The following is a 19,973-nucleotide window of genomic DNA, read 5'->3' on the forward strand; positions in this document are numbered from 1 at the left end:
GGTCAGTTCTCCAGTCTGACAATAGATACAAATGGCTCCAGTAGGTTATATTGTACTAGCCCAATGACCATCACAAAATGCTAGGGCTAGTTATGAAGTCATTTCTTGGTGATACAGCATTATTTTTTCTTTAAATAAATTCTGGATTAGCATAAACTTTTAACCATTACACGTTTGATTATCGGTTCTACACTTGTAAGGAAAAAAAAAAAGAAGCATTTCGGAAATACCTGGATTCTTGCATTCATTTAATAAAATATAGTCTGTTATCAAAGTCACAACTGTAGTCAACTAAGTAAACACAATTGGACTAAGGCTCCGTGTCGCATAAACTCAGCAGGAAAAAAAAATGCATTAAAAAACCCCAAAACACAGCAGCATGTTAATTTTAAAATGCTCACATTTTTCCTATAAATTAAATAAGGGAAGAAAAACACTGCAGAAAAAAATGTGATGCGTTTCTGCTGCTACGTGGGCCTTATACTGATTATACACACCCATAGTACAGGGATACAGTAAGTGCAACTGTGAGATCACATAAACTTAGGCCACTAAATAAAGGCATACAAAGCCTAGTCACTGACAAATCCTTTCAATAGAGACTGGTTACTGTGAACCATGCTCAAGGCTGGAAATGGATGCAAAATTATTACTAAGACTTGAGTGGGCATTAATCCAGTCCGCTCACTAAAAAAGGAACAAATTATCATCCCCAAACCACACCAAAATCACAAGTACCCCATGAAAATATAAAATGGCCACAAAAGTAAGTGTCCACAGTGTAAATATATATATATATATATATATATATATATATATATATATATATATATATATACACATATACATACACTCACCGGCCACTTTATTATATAATGAAGAAGATCCCACCACGAGACAAATATTCTTTGCTTAGAATGCTTATTTATTTTTCAAAGAATTCAATAATGCTTGGTGAAATAAACGTTTTCGGCCTTATTCGGCCTTCATCAGACTCTACAAAAGCAAAATAAAGAAAAAAATAAAATAAAATAAACAATGGAACAAAGTGAGTAATACACCATCGCATTATGTCAGAATTTGTACAATAACATCTAGTGGAGAACAAACTGGTATAGCAAATGTACAAAATATACAAAAATTATACAAAAACATCACAGTCGCGTGGTACCGCATAGAGGAAAAAAAGATCAGGCTCGATAACACAGGGAGTCATATTCAAGCCTGTTGGAGAACATAGATGTACATGGAATTGTAAATCGCCTTCCAGCCGTAAGTCCTTGGTCACATGAAGTTTAAGATATAGATTAGGATATATGTAGAGAATGTCCCAATTGTACCAAGAGAAAATATAACAATCTCCCGATTGTATATACACCCCTATGGAGATAAAGAAATAAATTGAGAGTAGAATAACCAGTGGTACGTACCAACTCAAGCTGATGGAGAAGTTGAAGACAAGTGGAAACCAAAAGGTATTTCAGAAGGCCTGTAGATGAATATATATTCGTCAAGATTGATTGTAATGTGCAGGGGTGAAGGTGATACATGTGTCAAGTTGGGTATTGCCTTACCCTCAGTGGGTTGGGGTAGAGGGTGTTATGTTCAGCGTAGTGGAAAGCCGTTTAGTAGATGCTATAGAAGGATATATAACAATGGTCATACTTGTATTTGGAATATTTAGAGGAAACAAGAACAAGATAAAATGGCTTACCCTAAAGCAGGGGCTAAGTGGCTGAATCCATAAAGCAAGGATAAATGCTATTGTGGTTGGAAAAGACTGTCAAAATATAGATAGTGATCAGTATCCCACCCTGTTTTGCATATGACACCTGACACATGACACATGGTGAGGGTTGTTACCTGTATCCCCTCCTAGTGGTGGCTGTGGAGTCTGCAGTATACCCTGAGGATAAAACGTATGGTCGTCATGGCTCTGATGTAGGTCCCCTGGGAGTAAGAGAAGCATGCCCTTGTACATAGAAATCCCCCTTACCTCTGGAGGAATGTGAGGTCCGTCCTCATACATTGGTGGTGTGGCAGCTTCTGCCGGCGGTCAGCGCTATATCTCGCGCTGGACCCGCCCGCAGTGACGTCACGACGTCCCGCCCGGCGCACGTATCATTCTGTTGAATGATAGAGCAGCCGGTCGATGTATGCCGCGGTCACGTGGTAAATTATTCCCACGTGACCCGTCGTCATGGAGACGTCGGCACACATACCAGCCGCAGAGAGCAGCGGTCACGCTCTGAATCGTCAGCGCGTGACTGGTTACCAAGACAACCTCCCGGCCTACACACTACAAGTGTAAATGTGTATGGCCGGGGGAGGAGGAGCCATGGGGAGACTGAAAGGAATGTTAATGATTGGATATTTGGAGAGAAGCTAACTATTGTGATGTGTAAGTAAAAAGATGAAAGAATAAGGATATATTGAGAATAAGAATATAGAAGTAGATAAGGAACGTCAATAAGAAAATAGAAAATAATAAATAAGAATAGGAGATAGTGAAAGCAAGAGAAATGTAAAGTAAATTGAGAGACCCAGTATTGCAAAGGCTGTGCAATGCGAGATAGTGTTGGACCAAGGATACCTTACTCTGTGGCGTCACAAAGACTCGTCTATCGGCGATTCTGAAAAATCATATAAAACACAAGTTAATGTCAAGAGTCCAACATTAAAGAAAAGCAGAAATGTCGTACTCCCTATTAAGTCCCTGGGGCTCCATTGTCTGAAGTGTGTAGATCCAAAACGCTTCTCTGCGTTTTAGTAGGCGTATTCTGTCACCTCCCCTCCTTGGTGCCTCTACCTGTTCCAGTACTTGGAAACGTAATTGGGCGATATTGTGGTTCTGACCAATGAAGTGAGCTGGTATGGGGAGATGTAGTAACTGACAACGAATGTTCGATTTGTGTTGACGTATGCGGTCTCGCACACGTTGGGTAGTTTCTCCCACGTATGCGAGACCGCATGGGCACTTAATCAGATAGACCACATACGTGGACTCACATGTATAATACCCTGATGCCGGAAAAGTGCGTCCCGATAGGGGATGGTAGATCTTATCGCCTCTGAGTATATTGGAGCATTGAAGGCAGCCTAAGCAAGGGAAAGTGCCCCTCCTTGGTGTATCTAAGAAGGTTTGCCTGGATACTCGCTGATTAGATCCCAGGTCTGCCTTCACTACGGTGTCACGAATATTTTTGGGGCGTTTATAACATGGCATGAAGCCATTTTGAAATTCCTCCACGTTTGGAAATGATCTTTTCAAAGTGCCCCAGTGCTTGCGAATTATCCGATGAATTTTATAGTTGAAGGGATGATACGTATGAATGAAAGGAATCCTTTTTGGTTTTACTCTGTTGGCCATTCGTTGGCCATTCGTGTATTAGGTGCAGGAGGATCCTCCAGGATTGAAGGAGGATAACCCCGCTCACCAAATACACGAATGGCCAACAGAGTAAAACCAAAAAGGATTCCTTTCATTCATACGTACCATCCCTTCAACTATAAAATTCATCGGATAATTCGCAAGCACTGGGGCACTTTGAAAAGATCATTTCCAAACGTGGAGGAATTTCAAAATGGCTTCATGCCATGTTATAAACGCCCCAAAAATATTCGTGACACCGTAGTGAAGGCAGACCTGGGATCTAATCAGCGAGTATCCAGGCAAACCTTCTTAGATACACCAAGGAGGGGCACTTTCCCTTGCTTAGGCTGCCTTCAATGCTCCAATATACTCAGAGGCGATAAGATCTACCATCCCCTATCGGGACGCACTTTTCCGGCATCAGGGTATTATACATGTGAGTCCACGTATGTGGTCTATCTGATTAAGTGCCCATGCGGTCTCGCATACGTGGGAGAAACTACCCAACGTGTGCGAGACCGCATACGTCAACACAAATCGAACATTCGTTGTCAGTTACTACATCTCCCCATACCAGCTCACTTCATTGGTCAGAACCACAATATCGCCCAATTACGTTTCCAAGTACTGGAACAGGTAGAGGCACCAAGGAGGGGAGGTGACAGAATACGCCTACTAAAACGCAGAGAAGCGTTTTGGATCTACACACTTCAGACAATGGAGCCCCAGGGACTTAATAGGGAGTACGACATTTCTGCTTTTCTTTAATGTTGGACTCTTGACATTAACTTGTGTTTTATATGATTTTTCAGAATCGCCGATAGACGAGTCTTTGTGACGCCACAGAGTAAGGTATCCTTGGTCCAACACTATCTCGCATTGCACAGCCTTTGCAATACTGGGTCTCTCAATTTACTTTACATTTCTCTTGCTTTCACTATCTCCTATTCTTATTTATTATTTTCTATTTTCTTATTGACGTTCCTTATCTACTTCTATATTCTTATTCTCAATATATCCTTATTCTTTCATCTTTTTACTTACACATCACAATAGTTAGCTTCTCTCCAAATATCCAATCATTAACATTCCTTTCAGTCTCCCCATGGCTCCTCCTCCCCCGGCCATACACATTTACACTTGTAGTGTGTAGGCCGGGAGGTTGTCTTGGTAACCAGTCACGCGCTGACGATTCAGAGCGTGACCGCTGCTCTCTGCGGCTGGTATGTGTGCCGACGTCTCCATGACGACGGGTCACGTGGGAATAATTTACCACGTGACCGCGGCATACATCGACCGGCTGCTCTATCATTCAACAGAATGATACGTGCGCCGGGCGGGACGTCGTGACGTCACTGCGGGCGGGTCCAGCGCGAGATATAGCGCTGACCGCCGGCAGAAGCTGCCACACCACCAATGTATGAGGACGGACCTCACATTCCTCCAGAGGTAAGGGGGATTTCTATGTACAAGGGCATGCTTCTCTTACTCCCAGGGGACCTACATCAGAGCCATGACGACCATACGTTTTATCCTCAGGGTATACTGCAGACTCCACAGCCACCACTAGGAGGGGATACAGGTAACAACCCTCACCATGTGTCATGTGTCAGGTGTCATATGCAAAACAGGGTGGGATACTGATCACTATCTATATTTTGACAGTCTTTTCCAACCACAATAGCATTTATCCTTGCTTTATGGATTCAGCCACTTAGCCCCTGCTTTAGGGTAAGCCATTTTATCTTGTTCTTGTTTCCTCTAAATATTCCAAATACAAGTATGACCATTGTTATATATCCTTCTATAGCATCTACTAAACGGCTTTCCACTACGCTGAACATAACACCCTCTACCCCAACCCACTGAGGGTAAGGCAATACCCAACTTGACACATGTATCACCTTCACCCCTGCACATTACAATCAATCTTGACGAATATATATTCATCTACAGGCCTTCTGAAATACCTTTTGGTTTCCACTTGTCTTCAACTTCTCCATCAGCTTGAGTTGGTACGTACCACTGGTTATTCTACTCTCAATTTATTTCTTTATCTCCATAGGGGTGTATATACAATCGGGAGATTGTTATATTTTCTCTTGGTACAATTGGGACATTCTCTACATATATCCTAATCTATATCTTAAACTTCATGTGACCAAGGACTTACGGCTGGAAGGCGATTTACAATTCCATGTACATCTATGTTCTCCAACAGGCTTGAATATGACTCCCTGTGTTATCGAGCCTGATCTTTTTTTCCTCTATGCGGTACCACGCGACTGTGATGTTTTTGTATAATTTTTGTATATTTTGTACATTTGCTATACCAGTTTGTTCTCCACTAGATGTTATTGTACAAATTCTGACATAATGCGATGGTGTATTACTCACTTTGTTCCATTGTTTATTTTATTTTATTTTTTTCTTTATTTTGCTTTTGTAGAGTCTGATGAAGGCCGAATAAGGCCGAAAACGTTTATTTCACCAAGCATTATTGAATTCTTTGAAAAATAAATAAGCATTCTAAGCAAAGAATATTTGTCTCGTGGTGGGATCTTCTTCATTATATGATAAGGATTGGGACCCTATCTCACCACCCTCCCAGCCAAATCCATTGCACTCCTGCACACACGGCCACTTTATTAGGTACACCTGTCCAACTGCTCGTTAACACTTAATTTCTAATCAGCCAATCACATGGCGGCAACTCAGTGCATTTAGGCATGTAGACATGGTCAAGACAATCTCCTGCAGTTCAAACCGAGCATCAGTATGGGGAAGAAAGGTGATTTGAGTGCCTTTGAACGTGGCATGGTTGTTGGTGCCAGAAGGGCTGGTCTGAGTATTTCAGAAACTGCTGATCTACTGGGATTTTCACGCACAACCATATCTAGGGTTTACAGAGAATGGTCCGAAAAAGAAAAAACATCCAGTGAGTGGCAGTTCTGTGGGGGGAAATGCGTTGTTGATGCCAGAGGTCAGAGGAGAATGGCCAGACTGGTTCGAGCTGATAGAAAGGCAACAGTGACTCAAATAGCCACCCGTTACAACCAAGGTAGCCAGAAGAGCATCTCTGAACGCACAGTACGTCGAACTTTGAGGCAGATGGGCTACAGCAGCAGAAGACCACACCGGGTGCCACTCCTTTCAGCTAAGAACAGGAAACTGAGGCTACAATTTGCACAAGCTCATCGAAATTGGACAATTGAAGATTGGAAAAACGTTGCCTGGTCTGATGAGTCTCGATTTCTGCTGCGACATTCGGATGGTAGGGTCAGAATTTGGCGTCAACAACATGAAAGCATGGATCCATCCTGCCTTGTATCAACGGTTCAGGCTGGTGGTGGTGGTGTCATGGTGTGGGGAATATTTTCTTGGCACTCTTTGGGCCCCTTGGTACCAATTGAGCATCGTTGCAACGCCAAAGCCTACCTGAGTATTGTTGCTGACCATGTCCATCCCTTTATGACCACAATGTACCCAACATCTGATGGCTACTTTCAGCAGGATAATGCGCCATGTCATAAAGCTGGAATCATCTCAGACTGGTTTCTTGAACATGACAATGAGTTCACTGTACTCCAATGGCCTCCACAGTCACCAGATCTCAATCCAATAGAGCATCTTTGGGATGTGGTGGAACGGGAGATTTGCATCATGGATGTGCAGCCGACAAATCTGCGGCAACTGTGTGATGCCATCATGTCAATATGGACCAAAATCTCTGAGGAATGCTTCCAGCACCTTGTTGAATCTATGCCACGAAGAATTGAGGCAGTTCTGAAGGCAAAAGGGGGTCCAGCCCGTTACTAGCATGGTGTACCTAATAAAGTGGCCGGTGAGTGTGTATATATATATATATATATATATATATATATATATATATATATATATATATGTGTGTGACCATAGCGGGCGAGTTGTATAAATATACAGTATATCATGGCAACTAACATACATTCCTATGTAATAAAGCCAAACATATATGAACACGTATGCCCATTTTGTTTTTTTATTTTATAAGGTTCTCTATTTATACACTATTTAGTTGAAGGTATGACCTTCCCAAATGTAGGTTGACCAAGTATGGACACCTACACATTACACCTACAGGACAGGACATTTTATGAAATCCCATTTTTAATCTTCTTTAGTGCAAAAGTTTCTACAAAATTTGAAGCGTGATTGTGGAAATGTTCTTCCAGAAGATCAGATGTGAGGTTGAACGCTGTTGTTGGCTGAGAGGTCCTAGCTGGCAAACTCTGTTCTAATTTACCCCAAAGGTGTTTGATGGGGTTGAGGTCAGAGCTCTGTGCAGACCATGTTCTTCCACAACAACATAACCATGCCCTTGAGACTTTGTGTACTGGGTCGCAGTCATGCTGGAACAGAACGCAGCCTTTCCCTCTGTTCCCACAAAGTTAGAAGCATAGAGTTGTCCATAATGTTTCCCTACACTGGACCTACCCCATAGTATTATCCATCCTCTGCTATACTGTACAGTTGGCACAATGCAGTCAGACAGGTACCATTCTTCTGGCATTCGCCAAACCCACACTTGTCTATCAGACTGCAGGATACAATCCAGTAGTAGTAGTAGTGCCGTGATTTACATGGCTCCATCTGACACTTGACATTGTGCTTGGTAAGTAAATATTCTCATGGAAACCCATAGTATGAAACTCTCATGTCAAACTATTTTTGTGCCGATGTTAACATCTGAATAGATTTGGATCTCTAGTTATCGAGTCAGCGTGGAGAAAGCAATGATGACTTCTATATACTAAGCGGCTAATCTATAATATAAGCCCTGGCCGTGTATGAATAAAATGTATACTTAGTCATAAATCCCATCCTCATAGGTCCATGTTCCTAAATAGAAATCTACGCTGGCTCCTTGAAGGTGCAGATTTCTGATGAATCCAAGACGGCCCATGGTCCCGTGCCCACCACAGAAAGTGGCATTCAGGATGCAGAACTCTAAAGGTTCCTCAATAGTCTGTAGCCCTCTCTGTAATTTTACACAGTCTACCAGTTTTTTACAAACTTGTTCAATTGTCGCGGTTCCTAAACACATTGTATATATAAAGACAGGTGTTTAATACCTGTTTCAATAGGACTGAATGAAACACCTAAAGTAAAAGATATATCCCAATACTAGATATAAATATATACAGTATAACACACCTCTATGTATGTCCATTCGTATTGTACTAAATAAAAGTCAGGCATTTAGCCAGGAATATGTCTTACTCTTGCTCTTTGCCCGGATGATGATGATGATGATGATGCACGGACACCCCGTTATCAGTAACACAGTGCCTAAGTTAAAAGTCCAAGCTACAGGTTAAAGTGTAACACGCTCACTTTACAGATCGAATTAATTCATTCTCCTATTCCACTGAAGGGGAACCATCTATCAGCTTCTGCTTCGTGTTCAGCACTATAGAAAAACACTATGGATATTCTAGAGACAGATTCAAGATATAGAAAAAAGCCCTTAGCTACCGTAAGTGTATTAATGCGAGCAGCTGGAAACCGAAGGGTGGCATTTTACTTGGTGATAGTTATTATTGGGTGATCAAAAATCTGAGGCCAAGGCATGATTCTCATGTGATAGGTTTTAGTATGATTCTATATAAGCAGATATTCATTTATGTAATGCTACGCTTCAAGGTGTTATATACCATAGAGTCAGATCATGTGGGTGCTATGGGGTCCAAACAAGATCCATCCCATTTGTGGGCCTTGGATTGGCTGCAGCAGTCACATGTCCCTGTATCGAGACTTCATTGCTGCAGCCAAAAATTGTCTGGTGGGAGTGGGAATCTGTGATATTTAGGGCTAGTTCACATGGGGTTCCGCGTGTGCATGTTCCATTGCAGCTTTACGCCCTGGATTAGGCCCAAATAAATGGACCTAGTTCGGAGGGAGGTGGCGCGAGGCAGACGTCTGTGGCTGAATCAGCCGTGGAATCCGCCTGAAGAAAGGGCAGCTCGCTTCTTTTTACCGTGAGCAGGAACAAACAGAGAAAGAAAATGAACGTCTTCTATTGATTTCAATGGGAGGCTGCTTTTTTAGCAGGATTTTGACACGGATTCCGCGGCAAAATCCTGACCATTTTGCCCCATGTGAACTAGTCTTTATTTTGTCCTCCATTGTGTAGCACTATTATTATACAGATGGCGTTATGTAGTCGCTGTACTGTATCCTGGTATATATTATTATTATGTATTGTGTGGTACTGCTACTATAGATCTGTACAGAATACTAGTTTTTCAGTGTCTGGTGGTGAAGGCATTGTATAGCTTTGATATTTATAATTCAAACTACTTGAGACACAAAACATAAAAAATATATAATTTTATTAATAAATATCACATAAGACAATACAATACATAAACAAACAGGGGAGACACATGGGAAAAAAGGGTAAATTTCCCCATTAAATCGCAGAGGAGTACCATAACCCTCCCACCGGCAATCACACAGAGTATACCCCCAACTATAGAAGATAATAGAAGGATACTAAGAAAAAAGTCACAAGAATCACAAAAAGGGAATATATTCCCTAATATAGACTAAATACCTAATATTACACACCAAACCTAGGTAAGAGGACTAGATATCACATGTCCACTAACCATATAGTACAATCAATAAAAATAGAAGGTGGTGAATAGGTAAAAAAGTGTACCCCAATAAGGTCACCCTTAATACATACCCGTAGGTACCGACATGTTTCCTATGATCCAAAGTAACAAATGAAGGTAGCAATAGGGGGAGCTCGGTCTGAGGCCGGTGGGACTGTAAGAAACGCCTGACGCGCGTTTCGCCCACACTCGGCTTCGTCAGGAGGCTTTGATATTTAGTCAATCATATAGGAGTGGTCGAGATACAACAATTTTTCTTTAGGTGCGAGGGTCGATTTACTATATATAAAAGCTATGCAGCTGTACAGAAGCACCAAAGGGGACGGGACCTACTGATGCCCAATAATTTCCCATATTACACTGGTGAAGGATGAATTGGTGTAAGGCTAGCAACCCCTTAGCATTTGGAATAGGGATACTGTTCTTGTTGCCATTGAGTAAACTGCGGTGATATAACATCACAACTATATTAGTCAGGTGCATTTGTGTGAAAATGGATTTCACTCCAAGAAGTTACTGTGACATCACAACTGTGTTTCTCTCAGGTGACTGTGCTGACATCACCAGTGTGTTTTAATTCCATGCAGCTACTTTGATATCACAACAGAGCTTCTGTCATTTAAGCTGATGTGACATCACAAGTGGGTTTCATTTAGATAAATAAGTGTCAGGTTCTGTGACATCACCAGTGTGTTAAAATGCCAAGTAACATGCTGTGATATCACAACTGTATATGATACAATAATATTTCAGGCAGGTAAGTAACTGTGACATCACAAGTGGGTCTTATTCAGATAAACAACTGTCACCAGTGTGTTAAAGTAAGGCAAACTGCTGCAAGTAAGTATTGAACAAATGCTATGACATTACAACTGTATATTACAACAGTGTTTCAGTCAGGTAAGTAGATGTGACGTCACAAGTGCATTTGTCAGGTAAGTTGTTGTGACATCTAAACTAGTGTCAGTCAGGTAAGCTCAGGGCTAGGGATACAATATCTATGTAGCATATGGAAATCAGAGAGTCCATATACTGTTATTACACAGAAGCCATCTTAAAGAGGATCTCTCACTACCTCCATTAATTCAAGTTCTTAGCATTTCTTAATTCCACCACAGTTGGAATTTTCTCTGTAGCCCCCACCGAGCAACAACCACAGTTAGTTTTGGTGCCTGACGTGGTATTTCATCTCTGTAATGTCAGAAGGGCGGTGTCAGGCAGGGGGCGTAATTCATAGCTCCAATCAGAGGCAGTCAGTGTTAGAGCTCAGAATCACACCCATTGCCTGACACCTCCCTCCTGACAGTACAGAGCCTAAATATTTATATCAGAAACCAAAACTAACAGTATTAATTGCTCAGGAATGGTGAGGGCTAGAGGAAAAAGTCCAACTGTGCCAGGCACAGCACCTATCACCTGATGTAAAGAGCTGGACTTGGAGGTGGTAAAAGATCCTTTTTAAATATTTATTATTATTATTATTATTAAATATTCTGTGTGAAATGGGCCTATGATACTTGTGTTTTACAACCAATGATAGGTTAGAGCAGTCTGATTTAGATTGTAGTTGAAACACCAGGCTGTCTCTAAACCAGCTTTCTGTACATCAGTTCTCTGAATATGCTCAGAATAAGCACACAATGTATTCATTCAGTGTCTGATTCCATCTCTAGTGGAGCTTACACTTATGGGGATACATGAACATGTGTCCTGGTCTAGCTGCAGAAGCAGATGTGGAGAAGATTAGGCCTCAAAGCAAGAACATTTCTTTCTGGTGCTTGTTCATATTATTATAGGACTAGTTCCCAAACTTTCTGAAGGGGTAACCCACTTTTAGGTGAGACTTTTCTTTGTGCCCCCCAGCACTATTATTTTTGGCCTCACTCAAAAAAGAAAAGTCCCTGTAAGCCTGAAAAACAACAATAATTTTTCTCACAACTAGTGGATACCATCCAAAGAAAAGCCAAAATAGAAGCCTATGGTGTCAAGGGGGCTCTCCATAAGTGGTCTTATAGTGGGGATACAGTGCTGTACAGTCAAAATACTGGTGAAAACAATGTTCCAGCAGAGTTAATGATTCAAGCCATCCTCATTTTCTGGCAACCCTCTCTGCCAGCTCTTTATGCAACTCCTTCTTTGGGAACCACTGCCATAGAAGGTCAGTCTGGATTCTCCAGCTCCATCTAAAGGACTTTCATTATCAGTATTTGGTAACGTGGTGGAGGTCCCTTTGAAGAGGAAGTCTTGTGCAAAGTATCTATAGAGAAGGATAATGCCATCTGATTTGGGATTCCTGTTTCCATGTGTTCCATAGGCGGTCCTTAGCTGATTCTGAGAAGGTTAGAAAATACATATATTCCTTTTGTTTGCTGTCATATTGCAAATACATTACAATCTTTGATAAGATGTATATATGCTGCTTAACAAACATGCTGTGAGGATATATGATAAGATGGCGTCTGCATCCAGGATGGGTGCAAGAAAAAAAAAATCTTTACTTGCTGCCAGAAGACAACTCCCCAAGGTTACCACGCAGGACCGGGAGTAGCTGGCTATATACTGTATGTATCTGCTTAAACTTTTTCTGTTTGATTGAGATGTACTATACCAATCAAGAATGAATATGAAAACTTACATTGTTGTTATATCACTTCCTTTCTCTACTACTATTTAACCCCACGTTATTTTAATAAAGCGCCTCAGTGCACTCTCTTCACTGCTAAGAGAGGAGTTAATACTTACATTTTGTGTCTGGTATCAATGCCTCGTTACTAGCCCTTAGCTCATATCAAATAGGACAATGACAGTTACCCAGGATTATTGGTCAATTAGTCATAAACACGGCTTTGGCCTTATCAATTCCATGGTATCTACTTATGTAGACTAAAGTGTGCGTGTTTTCTTGATGTTTATTCTATGCTGTTTTGGACTCTGTTGTCTGCAATGCCATACTTGGAAACCTGAATATTAAAGTCAATGTGATCCATCAGAATAAGTCGATCCGTTATAAAGTAGATCTGTCTTACAAGTAGGGATGGAAGCATGATGCTAATGTGAACAAATTCGTAAGGAGCAAAACTGCTCTTTTACATGGTGCAGCGTATAATTTAGTGAAGAAGCACCAAATGGCTGACCACTGTACTTTCTGCCGTTGAATAGTGATAGACAGTTTTTACAGTGTCCAACCCAATTGTCCAGCTGTCAGTTTCCCAGCACCCTGTAGTATGGAGCTGTAGAGCGGTGTGCTTGCCACTCAGGCTTCAAACAGATGAGGAACAGAAACGTTTGTTCCAGAGGAAATATCTTCATACTAGGTTTGGGTCTTCTTGGTATTGGTACAATACACTCCAGGCATTTGTTTTTCATAGTCATGGATCTAAAAATACACAAAAATACACGAGGCTTAAATTTACACAAACAAAAATCTTTGGCAACATTTTACAAATATATTTATAATGGTATCACATTTGTTTCTTGACATTGCACCAGACCATGTTGCTTCCATTACTGTCCTAGATGAGACTTGACATTAAACAAATAAACAAGGATGTATTATCAAGAAATGGCAGTAGTATTATATAACTGTTTGTTTTTTTGCCTAGGTAAGGAACACTGTGCCAAAACTGCTCCCCTTCTTTATGACTGTGTGCAATTATTTTGTGCTGTGGATTCCACTCTCTGAGCCGAGCTGGTACAACGCGCTGGTAAAATGTCTGCCTATTGCAAGCCTGGAGTTTTTTGTTCTCATCCACTCTATTGGCTCAGGCAAATTCACACCTTATGCTAAGAAAATCTTTCTGGGACTTGTCTTCTCAGCCGCTGGAGATATCAGCCTAGTTTGGCCAGAGTACTTTCAGCTGGGTAAGAGCTCTACAAGGAATGGCAAGACTAACTTAGCCTTAGTATTGGTAATGTTAAGCTGGGTTCACACAGGGTTTTTTGGTCAAGAGTCCGTGTCAAAATCCGGCTAAAAAAACGCCTCCCATTGAATTCAATGGGTTCCTTTTTCTGCAAATGGTTTGTTCCCGCTCATAGAAAAAAGAAGTAACATGCCCTTTCTTGAGGCGGATTCCATGACGTGATACCTCCCTCCCAACTAGGCCCATTCATTTGAGCCTAGTCCGTAGTGGAATGCTGCGACTGGATGCCGCTGCACTGTATGCACTGCATCAGCATCCATTCGCGGCTAGCTGTTTTTTGGACCAGATTCTGTGGCGGCCTCCAGGTCCAAAAACTCCCTGTATGAACCCAGCTTTACAGAGTAATAGTGGGCAAATTGTAACTTAAAGGGGTTGTTTAGCAACTTCAAATTTTTTGCCCAAAGGCCCAGAATGAAGGAAATCAATGTTCACCAATGTTAGCGAATGTAGTTGCATTGCGATCCCGATGGTGCTGTGATAGGGCGACATGGCAATCTTTGGTCACATGATAGGAGTTGTGGCCAAAGTTGCCTTGTAGCTCTAGTCTAGTCCACGCCTTATTGGATGCCTGCCAGCCCCATGCTATTACTTCCTGTAATAAAACAAATCATATGTAATCAAAATAGTACAAATAAAAACTACAGCTTGGCAAGCAAAACACAAACCCTCAGACAGTTTCATCAATGTAAATAACATTTTAAATAAAGTTATAAGAGTCAGAATGCTGTGACACAATGTGAGAAAATGTGAAATAAGACTTATTTTAGTAGCTATAATTGTACTGTCCTGCGGAATATATTTAATATGTTAATTACAGGATAAAATATGGCGAACTCTCTTTTAACCCCTTCCCGCCGATGGCACTTTTTGACTTCCTGACCAAGTTCGATTTTTCAAACCTGACATGTGTCACTTTATGTGGCAATAACTTTGGAATGCTTTAAAGGGGTTGTCCCATCACAAGGCTCCTATCTATACTGCTTGTTAATGTGGATGTAAGACTTTTCCTAAATACATTGCTTCAGCAAAACTGCTTTGTTTGTCCACTATCTTACTTTATTCAATTCATCGTTGACTCAGCCCTTGACTTATCTGTGATGTATCTGCTACTCTCAGGGGGGAGGGAGGAGGGGCTAAGTGCACGGGAGCCAGCCTGTGTTTCTAGCTATTCCTGTGTCTACAACACATGACCTAGCTTCCTGCTCTCAGATAGGGGAGAGGAGCTGCTTTCATTTCTGAACTCGTCTTCTGTTCTCCCAGTTATCAGGCTAGCTAATTCAATTGTGTTCATTATGGCAGAGACAGGCAGTCTCTGTATGTAACACAGAATGGAGTTGCTGCTGCCTGTACTTCATAGTCCAATATGGGTGGGTGGAGCTACATGCTAATTTGGGGGCGGAGCTAAACAACAGGTTGCATGTGAAAACCTGCCCACCAAATGATGCAAAAAACCAGGAAGAAAGAAGATTTTACAGCAGTAAAGACTGGTGAGTATGCGACGTGGGAATACCCCTTTAACTTAACAAAGTTAAGATTGAGATTGTTTTTTCGTAACACATTGTACTTCATGTTAGTGGTAAATTTTGGTTGATATGTTTTGTGTTTAATTATGAAAAAATTGGAAATTTGGTGGAAATTTTGAAAAATATGCATTTTATAAAGTTTGAAATGATGTGCATTGTATACAGATAGTTAGACCGCCAAAATTATATCCTAAATCTCATGTCCCAGATCTCTGCTTTATGTCGGCATCAAACTTTAGTCACCCTTTTATTTTTTACGGACATTATAAAATTTACAAGTGAAACAACAATATTCAAAATTTTCAAGAAATTTCTAAAACCCATTTTTTAAGGGACTAATCCAGTTATGAAGGGGCTTTGAAAGACCTTTGTATTAAAACCCCCCATAAATCACCCCATTTTCAAAACTGCACCCCTTAAATAAGCCAAAACAACATATACCTAGTATTTCATCCCTATAAGTGCTTAACAGGAATTAAGCAAAATGGAGGTGAAATTTACACATTTTATTTTACAATTTTTTCGTTTAGCCTTAGAATTTGCACATTCACAAGGGGTTAAAGGAGAAAACACATCCCACAATTTGTTATGCAAGTTCTCCCGACTACCATAGTACCCCACTTGTGGTTGTAAACTAATATATGGACGCATCGCGAGAAGCAGAAGGGAAGGCGCGCCAAGGAGCTTTTAGAGGGCAGATCTGGCTTTGATCAGTTTCAGGAACCATGTCGCATTTACAAAGCCCTTGAGGAGTCAAAACAGTGGAAACCTCTAGAAAGTGACCCCGTTTTGAAAACCGCACCCCTCAAAGAATTTATCAAGTGATGTAGTTAGCATTAGTAACCCCGAAGTGAATATGTAAGCTGTGCAGAGTAAATTGGGTACACCAAATCATATTCTATTTTCCCACTAGCTCCTATGACACGGACAGGGAAGAGGGGCATTCTGGGGGGTCAGCGCTGGTGTATTATCTCTCATAAGCTCTAAATATTGGGTGTCCCCTGAAAACGCTCGCACCGCTTACACATTTCCTTCTAGTCGCAGCCACTTATGTCCTAATGATTTGGCGACTTTTAGGGTTTTTGTCTTCACATTGTACAAGCTAGATTTTTATTTTTATTTTATGGTAATGTGGCCATATGAGGGCTTGGTGTTTGCGGTATTAGATGTACTTCTCAATGCCACCATTTTGGGGCCTGTAACTTATTGACTACATTTTATTAACTCTTTCTGGGTGGGATGTAAAAGGAAACATCAATTCTGGCATTGCTTTTTAGCATTTATTTTTTTTCCCGTGCAGCGTACAGCATAAGTAACATGTTACCTTTATCCTGCGGGTCGCTACGGTTACGGCGATACCTCATTTATATTATTTTTTAATGCGTTGCTGTTTGTGCAGAATAAAATTCCATTTAGGGAAAAAAATCAATTATTTTTGCATCGCCATCTTCTGAAAGGCATAACATTTTTATTTTTCGGTACACAGAGCTGGTTGAGGGCTTATTTATTGCGGGATGACCTCTGCTTTATATTGGTACCATTTTGGTTTTCATCTGACCATTTGATTACTTTTTATTGAACATTTTGTAAGGGAAAAGTGGTGAATAATCATTATTTTGTGCGGTTTTCTACGTTTTTTTTTTTTTAATGATGTTCGCCGTTCGGGTTAAATAATGTTTTAATTTTATCGTTCAGGTTATTACAGACACGGTGATACCAAATATGTAATGTTTTTTTCTATTTTTCTTTATTTTACATAATAAAACATTTTATATGGGAAAATGGGATTTTTGGGGCTTTATTTATTTATAATTTATTTTAAACTTATTTAAACTTTTTTATAACTTTTTTTTTCTGTCCCCATGGGGGATTGAAGCATTGATTTGCTGATCTCTGCTTCACCAGATGTACGCTGCAATACACATGTTACACTACCGAAACCGTCACGGGGGGTGCTGATCGGCACCATAATATACCGAAACCCCTGAGATGCCGGCGTCTCAGGGGTTAACACTCGCGATCGGACCCGGTTCCGACTGCAGGTGTTACAGGGCATTGTCAGCCGTATGTTACGGCTGACACTCGCAGGGCATGGTGTGCACACAGGTTCTGTGTGGAAGTTTGCGGGAAGTCCTTCCCGGCAGCGCCGTACTATTACGGCGAATGTCGGGAAGGGGTTAACTTTCTCAGTACATTGTATCAAGCGTTGAATGGCCCTATCAGAAAATACTTTTTTTGGAAACAAAAAACACGGGACGAAACGCAGCGCTAAAGTGCTGCAGGAAAAACCGCGGTGGGAACACATCACGCTTCTTCCCACAGCACATTGAACAGAAAGTTCACAGAGATTTCCTCTCTGGACTTTCTTTTACCATTATATCTATGGGGAAGCCACCGGTGTTTCCATAGATATAATTAACATGCTGACATCCGGTTTTGGAAATTGCAGCATGTCTGCACTGCGGTTTGAAACGTAAAGTGGGCATGGGATTCGCATGAATCCCATCCACTTTGCAGATACTGTAAAACGCTGAGATTTTTTCCGCAGCGTTTCCGCCACGAGCAAATCACAACATTTCCGGCCCGTGGGGCGCCGGCCTTATACAGCTATGTCAACAAATTTTTTTTAAAATGGCAATGAAAAATAAATAAATAGCATTTTCCTATGTCCTCCAATTAAAGAACCCTGAAACTTCATCATGTGTCATTAAAAGGATACTTTACCAAGGGAAAAAAATTTTTTGCAGTTACACCAAATTTTTTAATTTTTATTTTTATTTTTAACAAATTTGGTGCTGTACACACAAATACATCAGGAATTTGCTTCAAGAATATTTCTGATATTTGTTTTATGATGTGGCTTCAGTTCAAATAAATAGGCATATTTCATATTCTGTTATAAGAAAAAGTTTAAGGGAAATTGGGGAAGATTTATACCTCGTCTTTGCAGGGGTGAACCATGGCTTTCTGCCGCCTGAGGCGGACGTCAGAAAGCCGCCCACCCCCGGAGGAGGCGGCGGGGCCGAGCTGAAGGGGGCGGGAGGGGGCGGGGCCGAACGGAGCGAGCGTCTTTAGCAGGCAGAGAGCAGACAGGGAAAGGACCTGCTCTCTGCCTGAGCATGAGGGGCAGCCGCTGGAGCAGCGCTGCTCCAGCGGCCCCCCCAATCCACCGCTCAGTGACAGTGACCCTAAGCCAAAAATGCTGCCCTCCCCGTGGCCCTGGCATAGCGCCGCCTGAAGCGGTCGCTTCAAGTCGCCTCATGGGAGGTGCGGCGCTGCGTCTTTGGCACAAAAATCTTCCATCGGTTTGCCTTTTTTAAATGCTGCTTGCAAATAATTTTATTTTTAATAACACCCTCATGGGTGAGGCTATTGGCTGTACCAGATTCACTACCAGTTTTATGCCATAAATATTGGCAGACCACTATGCTTCCAAGGAGCTTGCACAGATTTTAGATGAGGCGCCAAAACATTTGATTGAATCCCATCCCAATAAGTTAATTTGAGTAGGTTTTGTCTCTCTATTCTTGATCTTTCATTCCAGAATCTAGATCTATGATTTACATAGAGAATGGCTTTCACTTATCTATTCCATTTTCTGCATGCTGACCATTTCCGTGTTTAGTCCAAATAAGCATCTAAAAGGATTATTTACATGAAAACATGTTTTGTTCTTTTTCAGGTATGGTCATGTTTGGATTGGCACATATCATGTACACAGCTGCCTTTGGCTTTCACCCTCTGAAGTTCAGAATCTTCATTTTTATTGCCCTGTTTGGGGCTGGTTTTTACTCTTTAACTTTCCCATACCTAAATGGACCTTTTGTGTTTATGGTGGCAGGGTACACCATGCTGATTGCCACTATGACATGGAGGGCACTTTCTCGGGTCACCTTGGCATCTCACAAATTTTCCTGGTCACATGTCTCTGCAGCTGTGGGATCCATCTTCTTTATGATTTCTGACTGTGTCCTGGCTACTGATAAATTCTGCTTCCCTATTTCCAAGTCCCGTGAAATTATCATGTCAACTTACTATGGCGCCCAAATGCTGATAGCCCTCTCCGTCACTGGCTGGTCCAGAGATGATTTTATGTGGAAGTCAAAATAGTGTCTAATACTTTGGTTATTCATCATGTCTTGTATTATTAATGCTGGTCTTGTCATCACTCCATTAAAATAAAATCCTATTATTGTATAAAGTCATATTTTTAAGAAATATAATTTTGAAAACTATTAAAGGAGTTAATGAAGACATTTTTTATTTTTGTTTTTTGTTTTTTTAAAGTTCAACCTGTGCGAATGGACAGTGGTGAGACAATCAGAATAGCAATCACACCCCGATGACATAACCTATCAATGTCTCATTTTGTGAATGCACCTAGATGCAAAAAAAATGCATCCTCTGGAATATAACTGAATGAATGACACAAATATTTTACAACTATATAGGAGCTATGTGACTGGAATTTGCAGGGGCATACACAAAGGGGCAGTTT

General features: G+C 41.1%; 1 protein-coding gene across 1 annotated transcript; it reads left to right on the top strand.

Annotated features, from left to right (window-relative positions):
* The first annotated feature begins 8,786 nt into the window (after nucleotides 1-8,786).
* On the top strand, nucleotides 8,787-19,640 carry TMEM86B (transmembrane protein 86B). Its single transcript, XM_075278567.1, has 3 exons — nucleotides 8,787-8,888; nucleotides 13,635-13,893; nucleotides 19,158-19,640. Exons 1-3 carry the CDS (start codon nucleotides 8,838-8,840, stop codon nucleotides 19,583-19,585), a joined length of 738 nt encoding a protein of 245 aa, XP_075134668.1. The 5' UTR covers nucleotides 8,787-8,837; the 3' UTR covers nucleotides 19,586-19,640.
* The last annotated feature ends 333 nt before the right edge of the window (nucleotides 19,641-19,973 follow it).

This window comes from Leptodactylus fuscus, chromosome 6 (genome assembly GCF_031893055.1).
Source record: "Leptodactylus fuscus isolate aLepFus1 chromosome 6, aLepFus1.hap2, whole genome shotgun sequence".
Taxonomy (NCBI): Eukaryota; Metazoa; Chordata; class Amphibia; order Anura; family Leptodactylidae; genus Leptodactylus; species Leptodactylus fuscus.